Below are 13687 nucleotides of genomic sequence, written 5' to 3' on the forward strand. Positions count from 1 at the left end.
GGGGGGGGGGGGGGGGGGGATGTGGCCGTGACAGAATGCGATGATCTATGATCTGATGATTGAAAAACAACCCTGAAGAGGCCGCGTCGAGCTCAAGAGAGGCAGCGACGTGCTGAGTTACAGCCTCGCTCCAGCCTCGCTCCAGCTGCAAATAGGTAGAAAAATACTACTTAATGTTATTTGGTCATGCTGTTTTTACCGTTAATGTTTCCAAGCAGTCTCCATCTCCAAGCGGTCCATGCATTAAAAATGTAAAACCTCCCTCTGTGCGTTTGGGTGTGCATTAAAAGAGAGTCAGGGGAGCCTGCAGAGGAGACACATCAACAGATTAATCGTCTGAATCCTGTGAAATTTAGCATCCAGCGAGACATTCCTCCATATTTTTAGATAACTGCATGAGGAGTGTCTCTCTGTGATATTTTATTCTGTTTGTTACTCAGTCGAGCACCGAGTGAGCCTCGCTGCTGTTCATTCTGAAGTAAAAGATACTAAAAATACACTTAAATTAGTTCCTACATAGAGTATTGGATTTCGAAATTCGAATAAAATAAGATTGTGGGGGAGAAAAAGTTGGATCTAAGAAAAGCAAGGATTAAGATTGATGATGAAATGTTGAGTTCTGTTGGTGATAAAAGAGAGTTTTCTCAAGCTGGTCTCCAGTGTAACGCTGATGAAATATTCTTATCTCTGGCAAACCTGTCCTCCTCAGAAACCAAGGAGGTTTCCTAGGAGACAAACGGCTAACGTCACCCACCAGTCTGTTGTCGACAAGAGAGAAAGAGGGCGGGAAAAGAACAAAAAAAAGAATAGAATATCTTTATTTTCATTGTAAGTACAACAATTTTAACTGCAAAATTCGGCAAGAAATTTTAACAGTGTGCCTACGACTTGGTGCACAATAACAATAAAACTGTAAAAAGTGTATAAAAGTGTAAAATGTCTTAACCCTTCAGAGATAGACCTTTTTAAAACATATTTAAGACCTTCTGTTTCCCAGAAACAGCTATGAAGTAGCTACTGCTAAATCAACCAGACTCTATTAAAAAAAAAGCACTTTTACTTACTTTTTTCCCACGTAAATCGGTAAATTATGAGTTCATTTCAACCAACACTACAGTTGTGATGGGGGGGAGGAGTGGATACTTGAAGTGAGAGGGGCGGGGTCGATATCCTTTATATTTCGAAATGAAATACGGCGTTGTGTTTTTGTGATGGAGAGACTGAGTTTGCATGGTCGCTTCTGTTGATGTTTCAACTGAATTCAAAGCAAAACAAAGCAGGCTCATGTTTCCTTAACTGTCACGACTAACTGACTAAATGTCACCAAATGATTAGTAATAAGGGAAGAACTTCCACTCTCTCGACACTTCCGGCCTCTGAACCGGTTGCAGTTCCACCAGAGTTCCACTGGGGGCGCTCACAGACGCGTGCAGAATGAATGGATGTCTATGGAGCTATACGCATAGATATAAAACTATATCTATGGCAGGATGTACAGGATATACAGTATATCATTTCTTTGTCTAGTAAATTGAACGTTGCATCTTTGTTCTGAAAAGCCTTTTAAAATGGCAACGACGTCATACACATCAAACAGCCAGAGGTACTGCTTCACGGCTAGCTCTGAGTCACTTTCTTTTTTTTCTCGAGGCATCAACACCACAGCAGACAGGTTAGGCTCTCCTTGTCATTACACGTCCTAGAAAAGAGTTTTGCCACACTGAAATATTCACACAGACATTCTTCGGATGCCATTGAGCGGGATCTCCGGTTGTTCTCAGTCCTTCACTGTCCAATCAGCCAATCAGCACTCATTAGCAGAATGCTAGCATGTTATGGGCAACAATGACTCAACCTGTAAGAAACAAAAATCCATGTTGAACTTGCAAAACGTACAATCAAAATAAGTATTTATATAGCGCTTTGAGTAGTAGTTAAGACTAGAAAAGCGCTATATAAATACAGACCGTTCCACACAGTACAGGAACCATTCCCCATTCACACACACTCCTGCACTGTGGCCGAGGCTGCCGTACAAGGTGCCACCTGCTCATCAGATACACACACACACACACACATTCACACTCCTATGGAGCAACATTAGGGCAACTCAGGGTTCAATGTCTTGCCCAAGGACACTTCAACATGGGACTAGCGTATCAAGGAGAGATGCCTACGATTTGAGACAAAAATGAAATTGGAAAAAAGAAACTGGATTTGATTCCATACAACGCTCTTTGCATATACAACTGATCACTTTCATTCCCCTGAACTTAACCAGTAGTCGAAATAATTCCTAATTTCTGCTTTTTTAACTCAAATGTTAGGTATAATTCTATATAAATGAAGGTTATTGACCATAAATTCCAAAATGTACTTTAAAACGAGTGGTAGTAAGGCGGAGTTAGTGAAAACTTTAAAAAAAAAAAGCCTGAAAAAGGGACAAAAATAGAAAATGTCAAAAAGGTCAAGATTTCTATTAATAATGTGTTTACGGCATTAATTAATGTAACTGGGACGTTTTGGGACAGAAAAATGTTTTGCCTGTAGTATTCTGTATCCTTCATAAAGCCTTATTGGCAAAAAATGCACATTGAGTTGAGAGAAAAAACAGGTGTTTGTGTGGCCTTCAGTTGCACCTGTGTGTGGTGTAAACACGGAGCCTCCTGGGGCCTCCCTCCTCCATCCATCACGGTCTCTCCTGCACTCTGTTATCGCCCCACAGACCCGTGTGTTTTCACTGCACACACACACACATATGCACAAAGGGTTAGGCAGGTGGGCTTTGGTTCCACACACACACACACACACACACACACACACACACAGTTTGGTCTGGGGGCTGACGGTGCTGAGTACACAGAGAGAGTCGGCCTCTCTGCCAGGTTTCGATCGCGCTCACCTCAGCTCGGAGAACAAACACACTTCTGTTCTGCTCATGTCAGCAGACACACACACATACATACACACACACACACACACACACACACATACTGCAGGGTGAATATTACACCACACTATTCACCTGCTTTTTATTCCCGTATATTCCTCAAATCACCCAGAAAAGACACGCCAGTTAATGCAAAATTACATTTCAGTTTACATGTAAATAATACACAGATAAATGAATGTAATTAACTGACTTTCATGCTCAGATATTTCCAAGGAGTGATCTTTACTGATGTGAAGGCTTTAAATGGATTTTCAGCTGGATTTGAGACATCAGAGAGTTTCAGTTAGTTTGCTGACTCCGTCATCCTCTGGTGGCGAAGACAGATCCGAATCTTCTTTGACTGATAGGAAGTTAAAAAAAAAAATGAAAAGAAACATGGAGAGAAAACATCAAAGAGCTGCAGAGTGTCTCCAAGTTTATGTCCAAAATGTTTGGACTGGGAGTCCTGTTTCTAAAAAAAGAAATCTGGCATTCACTCAGACATTTGCGATTGGTTGTTTTCCATCTCACAACCTTTTAAAATGACCAAAGTTATTTTAACTGTTTTTAAATCAGTCAGAAAAAGGTTTATCCACTGAGGAGCAGCAATGTGCTAAGTCAACATAGCAGAAATCTGAACAGAAACCTTTTAGAATTTAATATTCCTTTTGCACAAATGGACATTTCTTTCCCGATTCAGAACGGTCCCAAAGAGTGGGCGTTTTGAGCGATGTTGAGCCATTTCCCGAACATTTCCCATTCATGTCTATGAGACATTTTTTGCCGTATTTTTGACGACTACGGCAAAATCTGGTTGAAACGGCATAGCACACCATTCCCGATCATTACCCACGTTTGGGTGTAACGTGTGTGCGCGTGTTGCGGTGACCGTGCGGTGCTGTGGAAGAAGGTCTGGCAAAGCGAGACTAAACTACACTGCTACAGCTGACAACGGTTTCCATTTTAAATGTCAGCTCGCGCTCTTCGCCCAAAAGACTTTCAGCTGCTCACTTCTGGAAATAGGTTTTTAGTTCCAAGGTGAAAAGCCAAACAGTACAAAAACAGCTTAGTTCCAGCTGAAATCCCACTTTGAAATTGTACACTTCCTCTTACATCACTGGTTTTAAGAATAGTTTCTATAATTTTCCCTTTTCTGTGTATTTAATGGTGGTCAGTTTGAAGTGTTTATTGGTATTTATTAGATTTGTTTAGCATCTTGATTAGCACCGGAACATTTAAACAGTGTCATTTAGTTTAAATAAATAAAACTATAATCATTTAATTATTATTAATTGTTTAATTTTATATACTCCCATTGGGCGTTGTTTGTGTTGTCATGGATGCCCTGCACTTAACGTTTTAATTTACATACGGGTATCAATAAAGGAACCTGAAGCTATAGATCCCTCTCCGGGAACCATCACCTTATCATGGTGGAGAGGTTTGTGTGTCCCTATGAACCTGAGGGCTGTGTTTGTCGGAGCTTTGTGCTCCTGGTAGGGTCTCCCAGGCAAAGAGGTCTCAGGGGATGGGCCAGACAAGAATGTTTCGAAGACTTCAATGGTTGAGCAAGGAAGGGATAGAGAGCCCCCGCCCGGAGAAGCCCGGGCCCCCGTCTGAGCCGGCCCAGACGTGGGCTCGTGAGCGAGCGCCTGGTGGCCGGGTTTGCCACGCCCCGGTGGGCACAGCCCGAACAAGCAACGTGGCACCTCTCCCTCCAGCCCATGGGCCCACCACCTGTGGGAGGATCCAAAGGGGTCGGGTGCGCTGCTACATGGGTGGCAGCGAAGGTCAGGGGCTTCGACGGACCAGAACCGGGCGGCAGAGGCTGGCTCTGGGGACGTGGAATGCCTGGGCGCCTCCCTAGGAGGTGTTCCAGGCACGTCCAGCTGGGAGGAGGCCTCGTGGAAGACCCAGGACTAGGTGGAGAGATTATATCTCCAACCTGGCCTGGACCGCCTCGGGATCCCCCAGTCGAGCTGGTTGATGTGGCTCGGAAAGGGAAGTTTGGGGTCCCCTCTGGAGCTGCTGCCCCCGCGCGACCCGATACCGGATAAAGCGGATGAAGATATGGATGGATGGATGGATATATATATTTATATAATATATATATATATTATATATATATTATATTAGTGTTATATATCTCTTTTGTAATATATATATATATGATATATATTACAAAAGAGATTTTCTTCTGAGGTTTTTGTTGCTGTTTTCAAGTTTTTTATTGCAATTTTTTCGATGTTTTTGTTGCTTTTCTCAGTTCATGCGTGACCCGGGACCTTCTCTCCCCCCCAGAAGGTACGCCCTCGGAAACTGCATTATGAAAATGGAAATCCATCCTTCAGGTGGCAGGGAAAGACTTTATCCTGCAATGAAAATGTTCGGCATGTGCCACCATTGTAATCAGTACAAAGAAACAGGGAGATTTGTAATTTCCAATGTTCCCATTCCTGTGTACAGACTGAGACCTGCGGGTATTCATGAGGCTTAAAAAGTAATCCGCTCATTTAAGCTACGCCATTGTTTGCAAGTGCAACGATTTAGATAATTTACACCTTGACCCAAATGAGCACGATAAATCTGAAGGGAACAAACAGCCCGGACATGTCGGACATGACAGGAAAGAATCAACGCTGTTTGTTCAGATTATCTCTGGGTTTTGAAGCCGAGAACAGAGCGGCGTGCTGTTCTGTGAGCAGCGTCGCCCTCGGCAGCACTCCAGGCTGGGATCTGAAGCATGGCTGGCCCTCCTTGGCTGTATTTAATTCCACTCCTTTTGGCTCTTTTTTTCTCCTCCATTAATCTCCGTATTTCATTAAGCATGGCTTGCTTCAACGGCACATAGAGCGAGAGGCGGGAAAAGGACAAGGAAGAGATAATGAGTCTCAAATTTACAGAAAATCCTCCCAATTATCTAGGTGAAGAAGCAGGTCTTCCCCTGTCCCCGTTTTACCAAATGTCTTCATTATCATCCTCCCATCAAGACACTTATAATGTAGTCTCGCACGTCCAGACATGTCTCCACAGCGCTGTGGAGGAAGGTCTGGCTACACCATGGATGCATTCTGGCATAGGAGAAAAAACGCATTCCTTTAAACCAATCACAATGGTCTTAGGCGGCGCTGAGCTCCGGGTGCAGCGACGGCGGCTCTGCTGAACAGTCTCAGGACGGAACTTAAAACTCAGTCCCAGTCAGTCTTTCTCCCGTCTGGACGTTTAGACAAAATCAAACGTGTTGGATATTAAAGACTTGGTAGTGAAATAATGTGAACGTTGTATTTTTTAAGCTTATTTTTTGAGCTTTCCCGCCTTTAATTTTTGACAGGACAGAAAGGGGCAAGACATGCAGGAAATCGTCACAGGTTGGATACAAACCCTGGACCTCTCAGTACGCCACTGAGCCAACCTGGTCACACGGGAACATTGTCAACAACCAATAGGTGCGCTCCCTCCCACACCAAACAGGAAGCAGCAAACAGCTATAGCCATTGTTGCAATGGTTGCTAGGGCGCCGTGCTAAGCTAAACGCTAAAAAGAGGGGAAGTTGCTGATTTTCAACCCTTCTGAAGCGAGTCATCCAACGAGAGTTTTACTAGCGGATAAACTCAGACCTCCGGGTGCCGGAGACATTCATCTGCATGTACAACAGAACATCTGCAGACTTTCCCTCTAGTTGCCAGCTAACGCTAGCGGTAGCTAGCTAGCTAGCTTGGTTAAAGTTTTCAAAACAAATCTAGTTGTAGTCTTGCAACATGTGACCCTGCGAGAGCCCCAGTCTTTACATCAAATTACAGTCTTTGACGTTAGATGTGAAATGATTGTCTTTAGATGTGAGATGGGGTCGGACTTTAGTCTTTTCAGAGTCTTCCCAGACTGGTCTCATGAAATGGCGTCTGTATGACACGCCAATGCGTATGCCATTAGTGGCGTGTTATGATGACGCGTACTCGCTTTTTAGCGGGTTTCTCAACGCCGTTTGGCCTCCATTGACTTCCATTACCTTGCGATAGCTTGAGAATTTCCGCCATTGCGCGTAGTATGAAAAGGCAAAAATTAGCTTAGGGAGGTGGGTCGGGGGGGATGGGTTAAACACAGGACTTTCACCCAGGAGACCGGGGATTGTGTCCTGCGTGTCACAGTTCCAAAACCCAACCTTCAGTTTATTTTTCTACGAAAGCCAACCCCGTTTTTCTTTTCCTAAACCCAATTGTTGCTTTCTTCTCGCGATTCCACGCCAAGTGGTGTGTACATCTACGTCCGCTGTATACAGCGCAGACATACACGCAGATCAAAATGCGTACCAATAACACGCCACTTGGCTTAACCCTCATGTTGTCCTCGGGTCAAATTTGACCCGTTTGCAGTTTTTTTTAAAGCACAAAAAATGGGCGTTCGAAATAAGCGCTGAAAATGTCAACATTAGAAATATCAAAACATTTTGGAAAAAACATAACAAAGCACCCACAACATTGAAAAAGTGTCACAAATGTCGGAAAAAAAATGATAATAGTGTTGGAAAACAAAATGGTTGACGGGAAGACAACACAAGGGTTAAGAAAGTCGGCGTGTGTTTACGCAAAGTCACGATGTCATGTGACTTTGCGTATCTGGTGTGTCTGGTGTCTGCACCCTCCTGTTTACCTTCCATTGCACATTTTCTCATATTGTGCGTTTCCCACATGCAGAACGCTGATAATAACACAAAAAAACATGGCGGCTGTCGCTCCGGCCTCAGATAACGACGAAGTCCTGGCAGACGGCTGCCAGACAAAGGAACAACCTAACAAATGCTGTGTACAAATATTTACATTTTTATTTAAATGTCTTTTCCACAAAAAAGTATGCGGTCACAAAAGAAAAAGACTTTTCAAACTGTGCACATCATACAGTATGCAGCACTGAGACAAAACCTAACCAGTCACAACACGGTCATCTGTGTCGGGATGGGTTAGTTTTATTTGACAAGCTTTGGTACGAAGGAAACACAGGCGAGAGAAAGAGTTGAGAAACGAGTTGTGAGCTGGGGGGGTGAGGCCGAACACTGTTAATCCATTGTGTTTGAAAATGTAATAATCATTAGATTAATCCCAACTCCCCGCCTACTCACTCACTTGTTCTGGAGCTTTCAAGCGTCGTCCACAAGGCCTCTTTTTTTGGGTTAGGGGTAGGGAAGGAAAATCAAAAGTTGAATGTATTGTGATTTTCTTTTTTTTTAAATCAATTCTTTTCTACCGAGCCCCAGAGATGACATGAAGGGAGAGAAAAAAAAAACTACTGTACAGTAAAACTACTACTACTGTACTGGGGACAAACACTAAACTCAAGATCTTGAGTTTGAAAGTCAAGATTTAAAAAAGAAAAATTCTTGGTTTTTTTTCCTCGCAAATAAGACTCGAGATCTTGCTAAAGTGTTTGTACCAGTACATGTTTTTTTTAAATCTTTTCTCCAAATCAAAGTCAAGATCTTGCAAATAAGACGCGAGATCTCACAAAACAAAGTCAAGATCTCGCAAAAGTGTTTGAAAACCCCAGTACATTTTTTTCTTTTTTTCCCCTCGCAATGTCACTTCCCGGGCTCCGTACTTTCCCCCAGAATAGATATTTTTTATTTTATTGATTTGTTTACAAATGATTGACCTAAATATTTCCTGTTCACACGGTACCGCCGATGGCGACAACAGCTTCTCTTTTTCCATCTTATGTTTTTCTTTACAGATATGTTGTAACTGTCTCCTGATATATTGTCTCCCTTCAACTCTTGTTGTTAAAGAAGTAAAAGAAAATCCCAAAACTCAATTCTATCGAATCGCAATACTTCTAGAATGACAATACATAAAAATCCCAACTTTTATGTTGAAAATGTATGTAGTTGTAAGCAAAACTCTCCACTTCTGAAACGCTACAGGAGCGGCATGACGCACAGCAGGAGGACGGAGTAAAATCACGGCACTGGTGGAACGCGGCGCATCTGCTCCTGGTTGAATCCCCTTGAAACTGTACGTATGTGTCAACATGTGTGATGATGACTCACAGAAGGAGATGACGGCGCTCACTCTCCCGGTACCGAGACCAAGACTCTGTTTTCTGTCGACACATCACTGAAAACAGCTTCTGAAAATGTTCCCTCTCGAAGGAGTTCTCCAAAAGCTTTAGGCAGTAACCTAAAACACAGTTTGTGCGGACGAACACAGAGAAAAAGCTACATTTGAAAAAATGCTGTGTGCGTGTGGACGAGGCTGATTGAGCATCTCCAGGACTTCTCATTAGAGCCCGAAGGATATATCGGCAGGCCGATATTAGCGGACAATATTGGGTATTTTCCGATTTATTGGTATCGGCATTTATAATGGCCAATTGAAAAAAAAAAAAAAAGATTATTTTTTTATATTTTTTAAGTCGAGTACCCCTTAACTAAAAGAGAAACGGAGCAGGGACTCCCTACTACATACAGTATATTATATAAAATTAGGGTTATTAGCTATTAAGCTGGGCCAACAATAACATCTAGGGTTGCCTAAACCTTTATGCATAACTTTTTTTGCATAAGTCAGTCCCTCCAGAAAAACGTGATTCTGTGATCGCATAGTTCAGTGCATAATCAGCCAAAGTCTGCATATTTATGCGGGGGCTGCATTTTTTTAAATACGCCGCACTTTCCCTGCATAAATTGCCGATTTCTGCACAAAATAATGCGTGGCTTGCATGATGTCATAATCCCTGCATTTTTGTTGCAAAAAGTCACATATATCTTAGTTGAATATGATATCTAAGTGGAAAAATGTTGTGTTTACTTCACACAAGAGCAGCCATTTTCCCCTGTTGCTATAGGAACGTTACGAAGTGACGTAATCACGCGACAAGACAAGTCTCTTTTTCATCACACCGCAGTTTTTGCAAGTTCCTGCAATTTCATCGGATAAAATTGCATTTGATAAAATATTTTGCATATTCCATCGCATTTTTTTGAAGAAAACATGCAGCATGATCAAGGATTTTTGCCCGCAACAATCACAAAAAATCATTTCTGGAAGGACTGAGAAAATACTAAGATATTAAGTTTGGGTTGTTAATGGTTATTGTGCTCCGATGACGTGACGCGGCTCACACACGGTCCCATACTAGCAGCCTCAAATCTGCAAGTTCATCTGCTTTTATAAGTTCAACTGTTTTTATTTGCTCTTTAATGTTTAATTTCTTGTCCTGCAATGTAACTTTATTATTTTAATCGTTTTTATGTAAAGCACTTTAAACTGCACTGTTGCTGAAATGTGCTGTACAGATAAAGCTGCATTGCCTAGTTTAACTACGGGTACCAAAAACTAACCTGACCTGACCTGACGATCACAGAGAGACATCTACAGCGTCCAAGAAGACCCTGACCTGACGATCACAGAGAGACATCTACAGCGTCCGATGAAGACCCTGACCTGACGATCACAGAGAGACATCTACAGCGTCCGATGAACCCTGACCTGACGATCACAGAGAGACATCTACAGCGTCCGATGAAGACCCTGACCTGACGATCACAGAGAGACATCTACAGCGTCCGATGAAGACCCTGACCTGACGATCACAGAGAGACATCTACAGCGTCCGATGAAGACCCTGACCTGACGATCACAGAGAGACATCTACAGCGTCCGATGAAGACCCTGACCTGACGATCACAGAGAGACATCTACAGCGTCCGATGAAGACCCTGACCTGACGATCACAGAGAGACATCTACAGCGTCCGATGAAGACCCTGACCTGACGATCACAGAGAGACATCTACAGCGTCCGATGAAGACCCTGACCTGACGATCACAGAGAGACATCTACAGCGTCCGATGAAGACCCTGACCTGACGATCACAGAGAGACATCTACAGCGTCCGATGAAGACCCTGACCTATGGTCAAAAGCCCCAGAACAAGTGAGTGAGTGGACTTTGAGTCAAGGTTGTTTTTGTCCACAGATGTTTGCACACATGACACAATAATAGTTAATAATAGTCAGAAAAACAGTGAAAAAATGTCCACCGTCATTTTCAAATGACAAACATTCAATAAACCAGAAAATGAAAGCAGCCAAAAAATAAACAATGTTTTAAATTCAATCAATTTAGACCATGTCACTGCTGTGACTCATTTCCTGTACAATCCTGATTCAATTACGTGGCTAAATGTCTTGGCACTGGTGGAGAGCTTGATTCAAAGTTATGGTACAAGATTAGTAAATCATGCTGCCAAAGAAAACCGTACAGACTGAATATCTGGATGTGAGAGATGAGCAGGACGCACAGTGAGAGAGAACCTGAACATGTGACTTTTCTCGTTGACGTACAAATAAATAGAAGAGATTTAACACGTGTGACAAAGGCTGTGATATCTAAAGGTGTCTTTTGTTGGCCATCAATCCACAGTTTCAAAGTGTTGCTTTTAAAAAAACACTGTGCCATAATAAGAGTACAAAAATACATAACTATGCAAGACAGGGAACTATTAAAAGAGTCTTTGTGAATACTGTCGGAGAGAATATGTTTGGAGACGTGGCGGCGGTCCGGAGATGTCCGCAGGAACAAAGTGACAGAAGACAGCAGCAGTGGCGTTCGGGGTGAGCAGTGCGATTTGGCATCGTGGAACGGTTTAAAAAAATTACAATTCCAACCGAATGGTTTTTTGTCGTTTATTGGAGTTGTTTAGTAATTGTTGGTTAACAATCTAATCATCAGTGTCACTTGGCGATGTGAGTCGCGCACGCTCAGATTTAAACGGTTTACGGCATGTGTCAAACTGAAATTTGTGAAATGTATGAAATAATAAACTTTTCATTACAAACAATAATAGAAGATGGAAATCATTTCAGAAACGTTGTAGCTATTTATGGTTGTTTGATTGCTAACGTTAGCTTAAAACATGATTCCAGCAACAGCCTTTGTTGTGTTTGACTGCTAGCTTGTAGCTAAGCTAGCAGTCATTTCAAAAACGTTTTAGCTATCTATGATTGTTTGATTGCTAACGTTAGCTCAAAACTGAAAGCCTTTGTTGTGTTTGATGCTAACTTGTAGCTAGCAGTGAACCAGCTTGGTTAAGTAGATCCATTTTTACTGTATTGACATTACAGAAGTCTCTCGTTAGCATCTTGTATGCTAATTGTCACAAAGTGACGCATGCGCAACTCAAATCTGCACTCGACTCACATCTGGGAGTGACACTCAGTTCCAAATTTAACACAAGTAACTAAGTTTTGTTTGTGTTGCAGCCACGGAGCACAGACAGCAGCGCTCTGAAGTGTAGCTTTATTTTACGTGATCGAATTGCCTCTACAGCAAGGAGTATCATAAATGCCTTGTCATTCAATGCCCAATTCCAATCCCTAAGGAGTAAATCTCATGAGCGTCAGAGAGCCAATCAGCACCCAGCATGCTTCTACCAAGATCTAATAATGTCTGTGATTGGCTGTCTAACGTTACGTGTTGTAGAGACACGCAGGAAGAACGGGACTCACGTGGTAGGAGCTGAAACATAAATACAAAGATTTGTGCCGTAATGTGCAATGCTGTCATTTCTTTTTGTTTTATCAAATCGGTTCAGAATCGTTTAGGAACCGGTATGGAAGTAACGGAATAGGTATCGAAAACTTTGAACGATGCCCAGCCCTGGTGAAATAAGCGTGGGACCCGTTCCACCCCTCAAAGAATCAAAAATCGATAAGAACCGGCTTCGAAAGGAAGAATCGGAATTGGAATAAGAATCGTTAATATAAAAACAACCCTAGGAAGCAGACAGCTGATGTGCAGCATTTCAAACTGTGAAACTTGCTGCTCCGGCAGAGCGAGGTGGCGCACCGGCGCCGGTGAGGACCGAGTTCAGATGGCGTAGTCGTCCTGAGCGGCGGGGCTGAAGGCGGAGCTCCGCAGGGCATCCAGGCAGTTGACCAGGATGAGCGTGCCCGTCAGGTGCTTCCAGCGTTTGGTGATGGGGCTCTTCATCTTGTCCAGGCCCATGTGCAGCTCCTGGATCACGTCTCGGTAGCTGTCGCCGATCTGTGCGGCCCACGTGACCAGGAAGTCGTACGCCGGCTTCCACATGGCCTGCAGACGGAGAAAGAGAACGAAACACGCCATCATCAGCTGATGCACTGACACGTCTTAACACTCGTGCCGACGGAGCCGATTGTTTCTTGAGTGCGGAATGAAGAGCCGTCAACGCCATGAACAATAAGCGCGTTCGAGATGAACCAGGTCTGAATCGCAGAATCAATCCCCGGCGATGCATGTTGGTCAGATTTTTGTCCGACTTGATCCCGACTCAGCGATAATCTCACGAGACCAAGGAGGCCGCAGTTCTGAGACGCAGACAGTGCAATTACTTTTAACCAACTGCAAGACCCAGGAGGACCCATAGCATGCTGGGAAATGCTGTTTCAACAGCTGATTGGTTCAGAATCGACTCAACAGGATGACGTTTTGTATAAACGTTTTCATTATTTTTGAATTAGAGGAATTTTAACTGCCATTTGTCTGATTTAAAGGCTTAATGTAAAGTATAGAACACAGGTTGTCTTGCCGATACGATACAAATATTTGGTTATTTAAAAATCCAATATTCCAATATATCGGCCAATTTAAATAAAAAAAATTTCAGACAAAACATGGTCAGATTTCCCTAACATTAGTTATTTGTAGCTATTTAGTTTTTGGTTTCTATGTAGTTCAGCTGTATAGTTCTCACAAAAATAATATGATAATAATTTGTTTTATT

The 13687-nt window shown here is 42.9% G+C and overlaps 1 protein-coding gene across 1 annotated transcript in view; it reads right to left on the reverse strand.

Moving 5' to 3' along the window:
- Positions 1 to 12498: 12498 nt before the first annotated feature.
- Positions 12499 to 13687, reverse strand: part of LOC116698141 (SH3 domain-binding protein 4) — a 39331-nt gene continuing 38142 nt past the window's right edge. The window contains exon 5 of the mRNA XM_032529919.1: positions 12499 to 13017. Coding sequence (XP_032385810.1) covers positions 12793 to 13017 — 225 coding nt within the window. The 3' untranslated portion in view covers positions 12499 to 12792. The remainder of the gene's footprint in view (positions 13018 to 13687) is intronic.

This window comes from Etheostoma spectabile, chromosome 11 (assembly GCF_008692095.1).
Source record: "Etheostoma spectabile isolate EspeVRDwgs_2016 chromosome 11, UIUC_Espe_1.0, whole genome shotgun sequence".
Classification (NCBI taxonomy): Eukaryota; Metazoa; Chordata; class Actinopteri; order Perciformes; family Percidae; genus Etheostoma; species Etheostoma spectabile.